At 32.9% G+C, this 19,716-nt stretch overlaps 1 protein-coding gene across 7 annotated transcripts in view; it reads right to left on the bottom strand.

Annotated features, from left to right (window-relative positions):
* ARID2 (AT-rich interaction domain 2) overlaps nt 1–19,716 on the bottom strand; it is a 167,618-nt gene that overhangs the window by 19,932 nt on the left and 127,970 nt on the right. For all 7 annotated transcript variants that reach the window (XR_014233102.1, XM_082349315.1, XM_082349317.1 and 4 more), the window contains one exon: nt 14,023–14,171. Coding sequence is in view for 6 of the 7 variants with exons in the window: in XM_082349315.1 (XP_082205441.1) it covers nt 14,023–14,171 (149 nt within the window). In the remaining variant the exon portion in view is untranslated. The remainder of the gene's footprint in view (nt 1–14,022; nt 14,172–19,716) is intronic.

Here is a 19,716-nt window from a genome sequence, read left to right as displayed (position 1 = left end):
TTAAATGTTATGATATTTTAATAATTCACCATATGCAAAAGAACAGTTTAAAAGCAAACATCTCTATCTATAAAGCTAAGATTGTTTCCTTTGTCTTTAAAACATAACTAAAAGGGCTGAAAATAGCACTTCAGTTCAGGTAGTTTCATTTACAGTTTTCTTAATTGCTCAAGTTCTTAGCAGGCTATTTTTCTTTAATGACCAAAAAGTATTCCATATCCCTCTTAATAGCCCTCCTGCTGCAAAACAATTTAATTTGACTTAAAACATATGGGATATATATTTTGTAAGAAAATTTTAGCTTAAAAGCAAAGTGTGCATTTAAATGTTAATAAATGCACATAAATGATATACCAAAAAATCTACACTGCAAACATATTTTAGGTTTTAAAAAAAGCTATATTATTAGTTGTAGAACAATTACCTTTTACGTCAACCCTTGACATCTAGTTGTTTTACATAGATAATATTCTACGGCAAAAGAAATATCAAAGGTACACATTATTTGTATTTAAAGATTTAGTAAAAAGCTGCTAAAACTTGGAGGTGGGGGAAGCCCAAACCCACAACTTTGCTGGGAGACTAAACCCAATTTTATTATATCCAGTTGTTAAAGTTCAAAATATAAAAAAAAGACAACTACTGGGAATTCCCTGGCGCTCCAGTGGTTAGGACTCCGAGCTTCCACTGCAGGGTGCACGGACTCGACTCCTGGTCAGGGAACTAAGATCCCACGAGCCACGCAGCACGGCCGAAAAAAAAAAAAAAGGACAGCTATTAAAAGAAATTAGTTTATTGCTTTAACATAGGACTAAAAATTACAAGTGCAAACTGGACAGCCCAAAATCAGTACTTGTGTTCTTGGAAATTAAATGTTGCTGTTGCTACAGAAATGAATTCTCCACTCTCAGCTTCTTTGCCCCAGTCAGTCCAGATTCAAAGCCACAGATAGGAACGACTGACTGACTGGCTTAGCTACCAAAGGCAATGAGGAAAGAAGCAAGTATCTGGCCTATTGTCCTGCCTCCCAGTAACAATTTATGGGAAATATCTCAACCGAGGAAGGGGGTTCCCAAAGGAGGACAGCAAAAACCAACTGCCTTTGGCTCTGCCTCCTTTCCTCCTAATAAGTAATAATATCAATAATATTATAATAAAATATTAATAAAAGTAGTAATATTACTAAAAACTAACAGAGGAAAGGATTTCTGTATTTGTTCTTTGATCCTCTAGCACCAACTCCTACTAACCGACTGTTCTGTGATGTAGTCACATATTTTACACAGCAAAACAGACAACATATTCTCAGGGATCTTGTTTATATATGCTTTTAAAATGTGAACCCTCCACTAAAATCTGAATATGGGCTAAAATAATAGTTCACATTTGAAAAGTAGTACGGAAGTATATTTGCACAATTTAGGCATTACAATAATGTTATGCTTAATAAACTAAGCATGAGCTTGGAGATAAAAATGAATGGTGATGTGTGTTATTTGTGTGTTTTTAATGAGATAAATAAAGCACACAAATAAATTTGAGACTTAGGATACTTGCCTGAATTTCTTGAAAGCTATGACAGTATACCACCTCACACTGTTCTTGACAAAGCTGCACACAGTGTAAAGTACCTGAACTTCTGTTTGCTCAGGGCTTATTATGTATCTGGCATATTCACAAACATCATGTTATTTGAATTCTATGATGGCTCTCAGAAGAAGGCAAAACTATCCCCACTATACTGCTGAGGAAACAAGCTTTCAAGCTTTCTATAACTTTCTAGAGCCACAGAACTATGTGGCAAGAGCTGGGATTTGAAACCAGATATGTCTAACACCAAAGATCTGATATTTTTCTACTATACTAGAATACATAATTGTTTACTTGGATAATATGTATACATTCATTACTAGGTAAAAACTGAGGCACTACACTTTTATACACAGTATCTATTATGCTATAAATTTTTTCTGTTTTTAAAATGCTGGCAAATTCTGAAAGTATACTAGGCTTGAGATTAGCATTGGTACATAATTCTCCTTATTTTGTACACAGTTTCCAAAGAATAAATAAAGAATCTACAGGCTAGATTCTCACCCCAAGAAATTCTTTTCCTAAATATTTTAAGTAACAATGAAAAGGACTTCAACACAATTTGGCAAATTTGTCTCATGGTATATAACTTTTTGCTTTCAGGTACCATCTTTAAGTAGTCTTTGGTATTCAGTGTTTGGAAGAAGGAAGCAAGGTAAAAAACAAACAAACAAAAACCAAAAATAAAAAACAAACCAAAAAACAACTCTGTCATCAACTGTGGAGGAAATTGGGACTTTTCCTAATAATACTTTTTTATTTACGGCAGGTCAGTAGTTAAGGAACACAAGGAACACATACTCCTCAAACTAATGTTACCAAAAAAGACTATTACATGAAATTAATCTTACATTTATAAAGGCTTATTAGTTGTATTAGCAAAATACCCAGTGATTCTAGAGCTTTTACATAAAATATAAATGATTTTATAAATGTAAAAATAGCACAATGATGAACTGTTATCTTGATGGTTGAAAAGACACAATGCCAACAAACTAGGTCAGCAAAGAACTGTTGACTACATAATCAATCTAGTTAATCTTCATTCAATTAATGCACTCAACAAATATTAATTAAAAGCCTTTTATGTGCCAGATATTGTACTAATGTGAAAAAACTTCCAGAAGCCAAAGCATCAACCCTCTGAAGATATCTTCTGGTTTTATGACCACAAAATTCTGACAAAAGATGCTATAAAACGAATTTCATCTCCTATTCCATGTAACCCATCCTGTTGATCAATCTTATTGATTAATTTCAACTTAAACTGGCAACTTAACTGAAGTAAGCAGTCATTGATGAAGGCACAGTATCATGAATTACAAATTTCCACTCTGGATATCTTACTTATCAAATATTTTCAAATAATCAAGATGGCAGTTTCATATATCACACTCAACTGGTCTTTAGATACTTCTTTACATCAAACAAAATGTATAAAACTGCCATCAGTTTTTGTTAAATATTTCAATTTTTTCATTTTATTATTAAAAATGACTACAATATTTTTGAAATTTCAATTACTAGAAGAAATTAAAGATTTACCATAAATTTTGGATAATATTTCTAGACAAAGTAGAAGCACCTTTACTGAGAATACAAATTCTAGTACCTATAAGTTTTTATAAGTTTTTATTTATTCATAGCATACAGTGAGGCTGGTGGTTGTTGTTATTATTTTCTATTATTTCCCATGAGACCAACAGTTATTTAAACTTCACCTTGATACAAAAATATTATTCAGGCTTGTATAGTAGGAGTAATAAAACCTATGTTAGAATCTTTAGGAGGAACTGCTACTGCATAAGGTTCAGTAGGAACCCAGTAATTTGAACCTCAGCATCACTTGAGTAGATTCCAGGGTGGTCAGGGAATACTGATTTTATTAGTACAAATATTAGTCCCTGGTTCCTAGACAGAACGGTTTCCCTGTTGGACATGTTTGTTTAGAATAAACTTGAGATTCTTTACATTTCTGGTTTGACTTTTAATGATGGAATTCTAAATAGAAAAACAACACAGACTATGTTCCTCCCAAAGGTAGATTAATTTTCGCCTTTTCAGTAGCAATTATTAACTAGATATCTATGAGGAAAAGCATATTCTAAAAACGTGGCTTTCAAATATCTTTATAGCAGTAGAACCCATTGTGCAAACAAAATATGACTTAAAACCCCTATACATAAGGCAAAAAGCAGAGATCCTATTGTTGAGGTAAGTTGGAGGGGCTCTCTCAAATTTCTCCTTTATCCCGACACTGCCCATTCAAAGAACACTGTGGCCAAGAAATACAGTACTGAAAACAATGAATGTAAATTCCTGGCTACCCAGAGGTACTGAGTGCTTTCGCCAACTACACAGAATTAAAAAAGCAGTTCATAGGTGTTTTTTATTACAGGGAATTTTGGGGGTTATCCTTTCTTTGAAAAAAAAAAAGACAAAATATAATCATACATTGTTTATATATTTCAATTATAAACTGATGTTAACATCATGCTGACAATATATTAGTAAGAATAAAGATAAGAATAAGGACCTCTAGTTTCTGCTCATACATATAAAGAGCTTGGAAGCTGTCACTCCCATCCTCAGAACAAGAAAAAAGCTGAACAAAATGAAAATTAACAACTCTTCTTAAAATATCAGAGAACTGAGGTCACAAGGCAAACTGTTTCCCTGAAAACTAGACATACAGTTGAATACAGAGAAACACAAATAACTGCTTAAGTCAATAACTGGTAGGAGTACTGAAGCAGGAATTGATGGAGACCCAGTATGGACTATATTGAAAGGCAAAAAATCCTGAAGGGCCAGTCTCTGGGGAAAGCCCACACTTTTGTGAGTTTTATTTCCAGGGACCGTAGCAGGTTCTCATGGTGAAGACGAGAACAACTCCCTAGCACTTCCAACAGGGAGAGTGAGAAAGTAACATTTTAAAATATGCCCAGGGTGTTCTTTTCTCCTTAATTAAGGCCTGCTCTCAAGAAAAATTACTTTACCAGAGCCTAATCTGACCAAGGGGAAGAGCAATCAGAAAACTTGAGCCCATTTAGACTCCCTGTCTCACATAAGGGGAGAAAAATAAAGGCTAAGAAACTCTTCCCAAAGTCATAGCCCCCTAGACTCAAATCCACTTGAAAAAAAAAAAAAAGGTGAAATTTAATCATGAGATTATAGAATGCTTCCCCTCCCCAATACCTTATCAGCACATCAACAGTGCTCCGGTATAGTGACTGTGGATTACAACGGAGAGAGCTATAAGTAAGATACAGACTCTACTTTAAAAGGAGAATCTAAGGAAACCCAAACACAAGCGCAAACATTAAACACAGCATAACTCCTTGCTAGATAAACATAAAACTCACACTAAAGGTCTATTTACCTTAGTTCCTATTAACCGATACGTGTCCAGCTTTTAACAAAAACTTATAAGGCATGCTAGGTGTTAAAACAAAACAAAACAAAAACCACAGACTTAACATACAATACAAGCATCAGAGCCAGACTCAGACATGGCAGAGATTTTGGAATTATCATCCTGGGAATTTAAAATGATTATGGTTAATATGCTAAGGCTCTAACGAAAAAAGCTGTAATATGCAAGAAGAGAATGTAAGCAGAGAAATGAAGATACTAAGAATCAAAAGGAAATGCTAGAAATTAAAAAAAAAAAACTGTAACAAATAAAGGATGCCTTTGATAAAATCATCAGTGGACTGCACATGGTAAAAGAAAGAACTGGTGAGCTTGAAGATATGTCAATAGAAACTTCCCAAACTGAAGAATATAGACAAAAAAGAATGAAAAAAAGGGAAACAGAACATCCAAGAACTGGGAGACAATTACAAGAGATGTAACATATGTGTACTGGGAATGGCAGAAAGAGGGAAGAGAGAAAAAAACAGAAGAAATATTTGAAATAAGAATGGCTGAGAATTTTCCAAAATTAATGACACACCAAACCACAGATCTAGGAAACTCAGAGAACATCAGGTAGGATAAATGTAAAAAACTACACTTAAGCATATCATATTCAAACTGCTAAAAGTCAAGGACAAAATATCTTGAAAGAAGACAGAGGGGAAAAAAAACACCTTACTGATAGAAGAACAAGGATAAGATTATACTGGATGTCTCTTGAGAAACCCTGCAAGCAAAAAGAGTAGAGTGAAATATTTATAAAGTATTGAAAGAAAAAGACTCACCAACCTAGAATTTTGTGTCCACAAATTGTCTTTCAAAAGTGAAGGAGAAATAAAGACTTTCTCAGACAAACAAAAACTGAGTGCATTTGCACAGCAGACCTGCCTACAAGAAATGTTAAAAGAAGTTCTTTAGAGACAAAGAAAGTGGTAGAGGTAAAAAATTCAGCTCTATATAAAGAAAGGAAGGGTGTTAGAGAAGGAACAAATGGAGGTAAAATATTTTATACTTCTTATTCTTAACTGCTTATAATAGAGGAATGTTTGTTCAAAATAATAGGAACAATGTATTTGGTGATTATAGCTTTTGGATAAGTAAAATGAATGACAGCAATGGCATAACGGACACTAGGAAAGAAGAATACTCTGTTACAAGGTACCTAAAATACCCATGAAGCCATATATTGTTGTTTGAAAGCAGACTTAGAGTAGCTGTAAATATATATTTCAAACTCTAGGACAACCATAAAAAATTTTCAAAGAAGTATAATTGGTATGGTAAGAGAGACGAGAAAATGGAACCATATAAAGTACTCAATTAAAACCAAAAAAGCAGAATAACACGGGCAGACAAAAGAAACAAAAGCAAGTGAAATAAATAGAAGACATTTACAAATACGATAGACATTAATACAACTGTATCAATAATCACTTTAAATATGACTGGTCTCAATACACTAATTAAAAGACAAAGACTGGCAGAGTAAATAAAAAACAATCTGTGGTTAAATAAAAAGACAGAGATAGACTAAAAGTAAAGGGAAGGAAAAATATGTACCATGCTAACACTAATCAAAAGAAAGCTGGATTAATTACATTAGTTTCAGAAAAAACAGACTTGAGAGCAAGGATATTACAAGGGACATTATTACATAATGGTAAGGAGGTCAATTCTTCACAAAGACAATTCTTAAGGTATGTAATCCTAACACAAGGTGCATCAAAACATGAGGCAAAATCTGATAGAACTGCAAGGAGAAATAGACAAATCCACCTTTATACTTGGAGACTTCCACACACCTCTATCAGTAATTGACAGTTCCAGCAGGCAGAAAATCAGTAAGGATGTAGTTGAATTAAACAGCACCATCAGTCAGTTGGATCTAATTGACATTTATATAATACTTCACCCAACAATAGCAGAAAATACATTTTTCTCATGCTTACATGAACATTCACCAAGATAGACCACATTCTGGGATAGAAAACATACCTTAACAAATTTAAAAGAATAGAAACCGTAAAAAGTATGCTTTAAGATCACAGTGGAATTAAACTAGAAATCTCTAACAAAAGGATAGCTGAAATATCCCCAAATATTTGGAGATCAAACAACAAACTTCTAAAATATTCTAACTAAATGAAAATGAAAATACAACTTATCAAAATTTGTGGGATATAGCTAATGCAGTATACAAAGGGAAAGTTATAGCATTAAATGTATGTATTAGAAAAGACAATCTAAAATCAATAATCTAAGCTTCCATCTTAGGAAACTAGAGAAAGAAGAGCAATGTAAACTCACAGCAAGCAAAAGAAAAGAAAGAATAAAAATCAGAGCAGAAATCAATTAAATGAAAACAGGGAATCAAGAGAGAAAATCAACAAAACCAAAAGCTGGAAGAGATAAACCTCTAGCCAGCTTAAAAAAGAAAAAAATGAGAGAAAACACAAATTACTAATACCAGAAATAAGAGGGGAGCTCTAGCTACTGACCCCACAGATATTAAAAGAATAATAATAATATTATAATATTGTGAATAACTTTATGCCACAAATTTGGTAACTTAGATGAAGTGGACCAATAAAAGACACAATCTGCCAAAACTCACACAAGGATTAGTAGATAACCTGAATAAGCCTGTAATTATTCAAGAAATTGAATCAATAATTAATAACTTTCCAAAAAGAAAAAAAGAAAAAAACGCACTAGGCCAAGATGGTTTCACTGCTGAATCCTACCAAACATTTAAGGTAGAAATGATACCAATTCTCTATGACGCCTACAAGAAAATGGAAGCAGAGTGAATACTTCCTAATTCACTCTATGAGGCTAGCATTATCCTAGTATTAAACTCACACAAAGACAGAAAAACTAGACTAGTATCTCTCATGAACATAGATGTAAAAATCATCAAGAAAAACATTCACAAATCAAAGCAAACAATGTATAAAAAGAACTATATACTGATGAAAAATGAATGATGCACTTTTTCACTGTGGGCCCCCCTACCCTGCTCTACTCCTTTGCTGAGCCACTGAGGCCAATTGTGAGAGCACTGAATAAATATCTTGAGCAAAGCTGGGAAAAAAATTATTTATTTTATTTATTTATTCCAGGTATGGAAGGCTGGTTCAATATTCAAAAATTAATTGATGTAATCCATCACATCAATAGCCTAAAGAAGAAAAATCATATGATTATATCAATAGATGTAGAAAAAGCATCTGACAAAATCTAACACCCATGGCTTACTAGGAACTTGGCGAACAGCCCAATTAAAAAATGAATTAAATCTAAATAGGCACCCCACCAAAGAAGATATACAGATGGTAAATAAGCATATGAAAAGATGCTCAACATCTTTTGTCATTAAGGAAATACAACTTAAAACAGAGATACAGAATGGTTAAAATTGAAAAAACTGACAATATCAAACGAGGATGTGGAGCAACAGGAACTCCCATTCATTGCTGGTGGGAATGCAAAATGGCAGAGCCACTTTGGAAAGCAGTATGACAGTATCTTACAATGCTAAACATAGTCTTACCATATGATCAAGCAATTGTAATCCTAAATATTTGCCCAAATTAGTTGAAAAAGTATGTCCACACAAAAACCTGCATACAAATGTTTATAGTGGCTTTATTTATAATTGTCCCAAACCAAAATGTCCTTCTATAGTTGAAGGGATAAGCAAACTGGTACATCCAAACAATGGAAGATTATTCAGCAATAAAAATAAGCTATCGGGCTTCCCTGGTGGCGCAGTGGTTGAGAATCTGCCTGCCAATGCAGGGGACATGGGTTCGAGCCCTGGTCTGGGAAGATCCCACATGCCGCGGAGCAACTGGGCCCGTGAGCCACAACTACTGAGCCTGAGCGTCTGGAGCCTCTGCTCCGCAACAAGTGAGGCCGCGATAGTGAGAGGCCCGCGCACCGCGATGAAGAGTGGCCCCCACTCGCCGCAACTGGAGAAAGCCCTCACACAGAAACGAAGACCCAACACAGCCAAAAATAAACATAATAAATAAATAATAAATAAAAAATTAAAAAAAAAAAAAAAAGCTATCAAGCCACAAAAGACATGGAGGAACTTTAAACACATATTGTTTAGTGAAAGAAGCCAGTCTGAAAAGGCTACATACTGTATGATTCCAACTATATGACACTCTGGAAAAGGAAAAACTATACAGAGATAGTTAAAAAAAAAAAAGAAAGAAAGAAAATCAATAGTTAGCAGGGGTTAGGAAGGGAGGCAGTGAGGACAAATGAATAGGTGAAGCATAGAAGATTTTCAGGTGGTAATAGTATTCTGTAAGATAATATAATGGTGGATACATGATATCATGCATGGTCAAAATCCACAGAAGTTATAACACAAAGAGTGAATCCTAATGGAAACCATGGACTTAGTTAATAATAATGTATAAATACTACTCATCAATCATAACATATGTACCACACGAATTCAAGTGTTAATATTAGTGGAAACTGCACAGGGAAGAGGGAGTATATGAGAACTCTCTGCACTACTAGCTCAACATTTTTATAAATCTAAAACTGCTCTAAAAATAGTCTATTAAATTTTTTTGAAGAAACAAGATAAATATTACCACTCTATTATTATATAACTGTTCTGGAAACATTAGATATTATAATTGGATGAGAGGACAAACTAAGAGGCATAAATACAGAAAACAACCACCAGTTAAAAATACAGTAGAAGTTAAGATCATTTATGGTTAACAAGAAAAAAGAACTATAACTAGCAATAAACTTAATAACGTTGCAGGATTTATGTGAAGAAAATGTTAAAGCTCTACTGGGGTGAAAAAGACTATAATACCATGGGATGATACTTTTTTCTTGCAAGGAAAAAAATCAATACTGGAAAAATATTCACTACCTAAAAACAAACAAAAATACCTATTCACTAAAAGGAATTAAAATGAAAATCCCAACATGCTTTCCTGGGGGGATCTCTGGAAACATTCTAAAGTTCATTTGAAAGGATAAATATCCATGCACGTATCAAGTCTGATTTATACATCACTCTAATTTCGAAACCTAACACAGTGCCTGGTGCAAGGTAAGTGCTTGAAACAATAATGAGAAACACAGAAAAAGAAAATTAGGAGGCAGAACTTGCCATCCAACATCAAAACTGAAAGTGACAGTATGATAAGGACAGAGACCACTGGGATAACAAGTAATTCAGAAACAGGAAAAGCATACAGAAATTTAGTACATATCGAGGGTGGCCATTCGAATGCCTAAAGGAAAAATGCACTCATCAATATGTTAGTCATTTGGAAAACAACAGAGTTAGATTCACACTTCACTTTATACATGAAACTAAATTACAGATGGATCAAAAAAAATATTAAAGTGCAGGCAGCAACAAAATGTGTATTAATTTATGATCTAAGCATTGAGAAGGTCTTTCTAAACATGAAATAAAAACCATTAGTTTTTCTAGTCTGTCCACTGAAAAGTCCTAGAAGCAATAACCAACTTAAAAGCAATGGGTACTCCCTGAAGCCTAGACTAAATATCATTTCCCATTAAGAGACACCAGACGTCCTTGGAGAAATAGTTGATTCCCCATATGGGGCAGGAAATATACATGTTAAGTCTGGAACATTTCATCTAACAGAGAGCAAGGAAGCTATCAAAGACATATTAAGATCACAACCAGCTTGAAGAGGCCTTCACTGGCCAAAGATGGGACAATCTGAACACCAAGAAGGATATAATAACTGCAATGCACTGAAATACCTCAAATATGTTTATGTTCATAAGTTTGTTCCCAATGATACTAAAATCAAAAGCAAATAAAAAAATAAAAAACCTAACCTCATAGTCAGCTTTGTGCAGTGTTAGAAAACAACTCATTATTTTGAAAATTGGTAAATAAGAGAAATAATAATCTCTCTAGCCTTTTCTCTAGAAACTATTCTTCAGAGAAATCAGAGCTGATAAAAAGGAAAGTTTCACATTTTATAAACAATAAAATAATGTATCTAGGCCATAATTTTCAATGGCTGTTTACATCACAAAAAGAGACACAAGATAGTACCTATCGCCTGATGGAAGTACACAATGCCATTTCTAAAACACTCTTCATAAAAATCAAACTGGAATCTGATCAAACATCTGGACCTTACTACTAACTTACAGAAAATTCAAGGTCAGAGTAACATGCTACACAATAGCAGCAAAATCAGACTGTGATGCTCTACAGGACAAATGACCTGCTTTTATCAACAAAAAACTGTGAGGAAAAAAACTGAGAGATGGAGGGGTAATCTACAGATTAAAAGAGACTTAAAAGACTTCAACCAGAGTCAATGTTTGAATCTTGGATTCCAGTTCAAACTGTAAGTAAACAGAAGACAAGCGGAGAAATGTAAACACTGACTGGCTATCTGAAGAACTCATAATATTGAAGAAATTAATGTTATTTTTCTGCAGGGGTATAAATTATGGTTAAAGAGTAGGGTCCTCAATTTTTAGAGATACATGCCTGCAGATTAAAAAAGAAATTACTAATACGTGTGATGTAAGGAAATTACTAATACGTGTGATGTAAGGGTGAATGGCGCATTTCACAATAATATATCAGTGAAGGATATAATTTCAGTTCTGAATCTGATTGAAACAAGGAAGATTCTTCATTACTATTTTTGATCAGATATTAAAGAAATTAGAGCATAGCTATCTAGGGACAATAAATAGCTACGACATGGATTACTCCACTTGGAATTGAAACTAAAAATGAATAGAGTCATCCCTTGGTATCCATTGCAGATTGGTTCCAGGTCCCCCTTACATACCAAAATCTGCAGATGCTCAAGTCCTTTATATAAAATGGCAAAGTATTTGCATATAACCTAAGCATATACCCCCATATACTTTAAATCATTTCTAGATTACTTATAATACCTAATACAATGCAAATGCTATGTAAATAGCTGTCAGCACACAGCAAATTCAAGTTTTGCTTTTTCAAACTTTCTGGAATTTTGGGGGGAGTATTTTTGATTCATGTTCGGTGGAACCCTCAGATGCAGATATGAAGGGTCAACTGTAGTAAAAGCCTTTACTCTCCTCACATCCTTATGCTCTTGGTATCCTAAGCTTCTCACAGTTCCCTGGGCATAACTAGCTCCTTCTATAATTGCTGACTGGAATTATTTTTGCATGACAAACTCCTACTCATTCTTTAACAACCAACTCAAAAGAAATGTCTATAGCAAAACTTTTCTAACCACCCCAGCATTACATTAACTGTCCATTATGCTGCCAATAACGCTATAAGACTATCTTTGTACAGTACTTATTTAAACTGTAATCTATTTGTGTTTTGGATCTGCTTCCCTAAAAGCTGAGAGTGATCTTTTATCTCTACCTCCTAGCACAAGAACCCTTCTAAAAGGGTGCTCAGTAAGTATCTGCAGAATCAAACTGAACTTATTTACCAAATGCAGTATCTAAAAATGACTTTAAAAATTGACAAGGTCTAAGAAGTCTTGTTGAGTCTTTTTCAGAAGAGACTTAAAAAGAAGAGGTAGATCATCAAATTCTGTAACACTAATCCTACTAGCAAGATGGGAAACTGCTGTGCATTTAGGTTCATTAACTCTTCCAGCAAATTTTATTTTCTTGAAATACTCTAACACTTCATCTAAAGAAGCTATTCTCAGACTTTTTAGTCAACAAACAGCGTTAACTGACTACCTACTCCATCAGCTACTATTTTGCAATGGAAAAACAAAAACAAAATCTAAAAAAAAAAAGAATAGAATTTGACATCAATGAAAATAGTTTCAAATTAACTTACAACATAAACTTAAAAAAAAAAAAAGATGGTCAAATTAAATAAATGAAAGAAATAGAACCTAAAGCACTAATTTTAAACAACCTTTTTGACAGATTTTTACACTATGACCTAGATACGCATACTTACATTATATACACATATAACTGAAAACAATACTTACCCTTACCAACATAATGGAATCTGATATATTTTATTCACTTTTTTACTGAAAAGAAAAACAAGCAAAACCCTCCTGGTAGACTTGCCAAAATGATTTCATGACCCCACTGCTGGGTTGAGATTTAAAGTTTGATAAACACTGTCCAAAGAAATTTTGCATACTATTAATAATCCCTAGGCTACACTGACAGCCACAATCCTATGACAAATCTATATATGAAATCTGTCTATATCATAAAAATTATGAATAGCAAATACAATTTTTAAAAGGATGAGGCAATTTCTGCTATAGTTAGGAAAAGTAAAATGGCATCTTTGATATCTAAAAAAATGAAGGATATTATGTCTATTAAAACAAGTGCCTTAGTCCTAGAGCTCTAAAAAAGTGACAAGGCAAAGGTTCTTAGCTGAGTATTGTTAAAGGAACTGAGATTTTAGTTTAAACAATATTATTCTCAAGTTCAATATTATTCACAAGTTTTCCTTTAAGACTAAGAAAGCCTTGTTTAAGAAGTTCAATTCCACTTATTGTTCATCTTAGTTATTAAACTGTGAGATAATACGGTTTTAAAAATTTTCATGGGGTGTCCATCTTAAACTCAAATTTAAGACAAATCATTCTTCAATAACAGATTAAGTTTCTGTTATATAGGTATTCTATGACTACCACTAACTTCAAGTCACTTTAATAAACCTATCTCTTTTCACAGCCAAATATAAAATCAAATTCTTAGCTGATTTTCTTTTGTTAAAAACTAATACTGAAATATTCTCTAATAACTACCGTAAGGCAATGAAGCTCTTTCCACCATTTATATAAATTTCTTGGCTTAGGTACCACTGGATCTATGTAAATATCACTTCTAACATAAAATATTTTTGCTAAAAAGTTAGTGGTTTCAAAAGAAAATTTTCATGAAACTAGAAATGACAGAAATTTAAATACAAAGGCATTCCAGAATAAAGAGCATTTACATATATCAAATAGAACTGCCATTTACTTTTTACAAGATTGCCACAGACACATGAAGTTGTGCCCAGGTTTTCTCACTGGATCTCCATGTTGACTAGATGCACTGAATGGAGAAGGCTGAGAACTGTTAGGCTGGCTCTGTACTTGAACAGCTGGTGAAGGTGTCATAGGAGTGTTCTGTGAAAAAGCACAACCACATAGTTTGTGAAATGACACTGAAAAACATTCATATCTTATAGCATAGGCTTATGAATTTGATTACATTGATAGTTATGCACTTCCAACATATAAAATTTACATTTGTAATTTTAATGATTACCTTTTAGAAACTCCTTTAAGAGATAACTAATTTTAGAAATATGTTTAGGAAGTCAAATTCATTTCATATGAATTAGAGGCAAGATTGCGTTGTTGTTACTGTCACAGAATATACATTATTTAGAATTAAGATTTTTTAAGTTAATAAAATTGGGTAGAAACACAATTATAGATTAAAAGGAGAAATTTATTATAAATTCACCCATTTGATTTACTTACATATATTCTTCACAAAAAAAATCAACTGCAAATTATTTCTTCTTTGTATAATATTTCCTTTAAGGTTTTAATGAATATAAAACAATATATAGTAAAAAGCAAAGGGAATTTCAGGTGTTAAAAATGATGTAACCATATAAGTAGAAATGTTGTAAATATTACTTTGCAGCAAAAGCTATTTTAACTAACAACTTTAGTCTTTAAAGTTGCTCAGTTATAAATTTTGATGGATAATACAAAGATTCTAATTGTATGCATAAGTCTTTTTAATATAAGCTACATTTTTTTTCTCTTCTATATCCCATCCTTTCTCTCTGAAAAACACATAATAATTATAATGTAGCTTAAAACAATTTGAGGCAATACATTTTCTTTGAAGTTTAACTCAGATTTCACTCATAACATACATACCACAAAGGAAAAAATACTAAATTTCTCACAGAAATGGTAGCACATCATTTTCAAAACATTGTTTAAAGGTAATACATTTAAACTTTGGGAAAATATTAAATATATTTGTTTATTTATAAGGTAATATTGGAAATAGTGGAGCAAAATTAAGTTAAAAATTGCTGAAAACCTCTTATTGAAAGTCATAATAATTTTTTAAAAATAGACAAAACACAAACATATAAGGCCACAGCATAAAGATGAATAAAGGAAGAGAATAAAATGCCAAAAGAAAAGGTTCTTAGAAATGTGAAGTCATAAGAACTTTTGAGTTCCAAGCTCTAAGAAAAAAAAAAGTCTACTTTGGGATGTGATTGAAGTTATTTCTCTAATAGGGTCCCACTCTTATTATTTTATCATATTGTGAGAAAACATATACATGCATGAAAAACACGCATTTTAGGGCAGTACAGGTATCATGGATAGGATGTGGACTTTCCAGCTTGACAGATCAGGACACAGAATTTCAATCTACCTTTTAACTAGCTATGTGACCCTGGGCAAACTACTTAACCTCTCTGATCCTCAATTCCCTCATCTATAAAGTGTAAATAATAAAATCTAACTTCTGGGATGGTGGGAAGACTAGAGAAACTATACATGAAGAGCCTGGCTCTGATTCTCAGTAAATGCCAGTTGTTACAATTATTATTTATGCTAATAGAGAAGTACAGAGGGAAACCATATTTTGGAGGAAAGATGATGAGTTCACTTTGGAGACAGGGACAGATCAATAAGTGCAATTATCTATCAATAGAAGTTAAAGCTGGGAACATGGATCGACAATCATTCACCTGTGGATTCTTAAAGCCATATAAACTAAGAGTAAGAAAGCAGAACCGGGGGGTTTGGGGGCGGGGGTGGGGAGAGAAGAGGATCAGAGAGAAAGGAAGGGAAGATAACATTAGAATCAATCTATTTACAACAACAACAGCAAAAAATTAGTCAAACTGTTTCCTTGAAATGAAAATACTGCATAAAAAATTCCAGGAAATTCTAATAAGTAGGAGTAACCAAGAGGATCAGTTTGAGCCAAATACAAATACTGAAGAGTGACACAAATATAATCCCAGAATTTTAACTAAAGGGTAAATTTGTCAGAGCTATCAAATTCCCTCATAATGAACTTTCTGGTTCCCTACACTATTACCATTTACATTAGGTATTTTATTGACTCCCCTGTCATATATTTGTAAATTAAGCTTATTTTTGTTTTTATAAGTGCTAACAAAGCTTTATCCTATTTTTCCTTCTTCAATGTAGAACTCTTACTGGTCTCATACAGAAAAGTTAAATAACAGGGAATCATAGGGTATTTTAGCCCCAACTGTTAATGATTAATGAGGGATGTGGCAAGGATGACTGAAGTTAATCCAAGCTGTTAAATTAAGAAGGAATAAAAGACATATTAACCAAATGCAATGTGTAGAAAACTGGTGGATCCTAAGTCAAACAAAATGTTTAAGAAACACATTTTTAAAGACAACTAGGGAACACTGAGCATGAACTGGGTGTCATATAATATTAAACTACTATTATCCATATAATGGATATATATATATTTAAAAGTATTTATAAATATATACTAAAGTATTCACTGGTGAAATGAAATAATGTTTGGGATTTACTTTACTTCAGGGAAAAAAATGGTGGGGAAGAGATGAAACTAGAAAGGCAAAATGGTGACAACATCTAAAGCTGGGTGAAGGATACATGGAGGCTTATTGGCTCTACTTTTCTGTATGTTTAAAAATTTTCACAATAAAAAACAAGAAACAACACAAAATAAACAGAGATAAATATATCAATGAAACGAAAAGAAGTCCAGTACTTATAAAAGGTACCAAATGAGAAATTCCAAGACTCGTATTTTCTTTGACTAAAGGAGTTAGTATTTTTAGGTTTCCTCCTATAATAAAAAATTACACATTTCTTTCAACAAAACTAATTTTTAAGTAGGTTGTTTATATTGTATTGCATGTTTTTCAAAGTACTACTTAAATTAATTATGTTTTAAGAACTAGGTCTTTTACATAAGATGCAAAATATATTTCTTTCAGGATGTAAAAGTGCCCGATCGTTAACCATAACCCTAACTCAAATGTGAATGTAAAAGTAGGTCTCAAAATCATGTTTTTGGAATGATCACTCTTCAGCAATATTCTTTACCATTGCTCTACTCTATTGAGGTAGAACTAATTTTTCATATTATAGTACCTCTCCAGTAGTGTGTGACCAGAAAAGTAAAATTACACAAAGAATATGAAATAATTCTGATTCCTTTTGTAATGTAAAATTATCTAAAAATGTTAGTGTAGCAGTTTCATTTTTGGCAAAGAGACTTCTTTTTGTTAAAATAAGACATTATAATCTTGCCTTTATCATCTTTTCAAGAATAAACTACGGCTGAAAATTCTAGACTGTACTGATGATATTTTCTGATATATGACTTGGGATTTGAAGTTCTTACATGTTTTCTTTCTTATTAATATTAAGCTTTAAAAAAACCTTAGAATAAGACTAAAATTTAAACATGCAAACTGTGTTAGAAAAACTACAAAGTCATAATTTATTTTTCTCAAAATAAATTATTTACTAAGTAGTAATGAAATACTGTGCTCAATTCTAGCTACACATTTTGAAAGCCACTTAGAAAATGGAACCGGTTGAGGTAAACAGGATGATGAATAAACCAGACACTATAACACCTAAGGTCTAATTGAAATGATTAGGAAAATACACTCTAAAGAAGAGGTGAGTAAGGAGAGATACTTTTAAACGCTTGTACGTAAAAAGAACTAGATTACTCTAAATGTGATATAAAAGAGATTACATTTAGTCTAAATGTAGTACAGATCTTTAGAGAACAGAATTAAGACAATAACAGAAATCACTGGAAAAGAGGTCTCTGTGAGTGTGGGAGACTTAATTCAACTCTTAAAAATGAGGGTTATGGACAAGATAATATCTAAGGCTCTTTCTGCTCTAATATTCCCTTATTTTCCTAAACTACCCAGTTGTTTTCCTCTTATTGAGTATAACTAGATAATACATACATACCAAGCCTGTCTTATAAGAACACATTGAAATGTAAACAAAAAAATACGTTTAGTGGTAATGACTTTAATTATTACAGTGTACTACTAGTCTACTAATCTAAGCAGTAATACTCTTTAAAAAAAAACCCATTAAAATGACATTTTTGTGACTCTTGCTAAAATGATTTTCTATGGCTATGACTAAACACTGCCCCCTTGAGGCTGCAGGTATGCTTTCTGATGGGTTGAGTAACTTTTCAAACGCTTTATCAAAGAAAAAGGGACCAGGAAGATACCCATATTCAGTGTTAGCACCATTTCAGAAAGGATTCACGTACGAAGGACAGGAAACTGAGGAGCAGCATCTATAAAATGCCTTAAATAAGTACATCCTTAAGTAAACTATTTTTATATACAAGAATTAGGTATGGCATCAGATCATGGGATGAACAGATACAGATATACTCAACATGTGTTTTACATGCTCCTGAAAAAGACAAGTCTTTAGGTATTTATAACTAATTTTCTTCCATTTTTATTATTTTACATGCCAATCATACTATGCCTCCAGCAGATACAAATTCAGGAATAGTGGAAGAGAGTACGGCTTTCAGAAACGGTACCCATGTTCTTGCACTCTAGCTTGCAAATAATAGTTACAAATAAAGAAGTGTGCCTTGAAGTACAATTTATTTTGTATTTATATAACCTACCCAGCTAAATACTATTTAAAAACAAAATCTATGGTTATATTATTTACTTTCACATATCTTTCTCCTTTATTTGTTGCTAGCTTTTTTTCCTGTAATGAAATTAATACAGCTGATTAATGGGAGTGAGAGGAACAAAACTGAGCAAAGAAAAATTAAGTAACAATGGTATTAGGAAGGATTACCCGTTGGCCATTCTCAGCAGGGACGTTTCCCTGCAGTCTTTCCAGCTCTGAGCATTCTGCAAAAGTCTGGAAGTCCCTTCTTGGGGTAAAGGTGCCTCCTTAACATCCCCAGACCCCTTAAAATGGTGGAAATAACAAGGTATGGCTAAAAAAAAAAATCACATTTAAATTCCTCTATTTCATTTACCCCTTTAAGTACCAATTCAAATAGTGAATAAAATGGTGTTAAACCAAGGCCTAAAATGCAACTTTGAGAGTATATAAAGAAATTTAAAGACTCTGGGCAACAATGGAAGTGGTTTTTTATTAGCAGGCTCTTACGATGGCCCAACGGCCTCCCTTCAAAGGAAACTTATGATTCCATCTTGAACAGTTGATAATTTTTTAGCCTTTATAGGTACCTTATCTTTATATATAAGATAAAATATACCTGCACCATTACGGAGTGCCAGACCGTGTAGCAGGCACTGTGCTAAGAGTTATACATACACATCCTGTTTTTTTGTTTCTCATTATCACAGACACCATGTATGTTATGTCTCTTTTTCCTTGCAAAGGTATAAATTTCTACATGCCAACCAAATACCAACTTTAGACCGTAGCTATTTTAAATAAACTACATTCCTGGGGAGAATACATAAAAAGTTTATACACATTTTTCAGATTAGGAATAATTTTATGGCTTGAGTTAGATGTATGCGTGTCCAATATGTTAAATTCTAGCATTAATATCCTAAAATTATCATTCGGTGGTACTCACATCCTATAACCTAGTAGTTAAAATAATCAATATGTTACATAC

Source organism: Balaenoptera borealis, assembly GCF_965194805.1.
Source record: "Balaenoptera borealis genome assembly, chromosome: 13".
Lineage (NCBI taxonomy): Eukaryota > Metazoa > Chordata > Mammalia > Artiodactyla > Balaenopteridae > Balaenoptera > Balaenoptera borealis.
The sequence above is the reverse complement of the archived record's forward strand: the minus strand, read 5'-3'. Positions and strand labels throughout refer to the sequence as shown.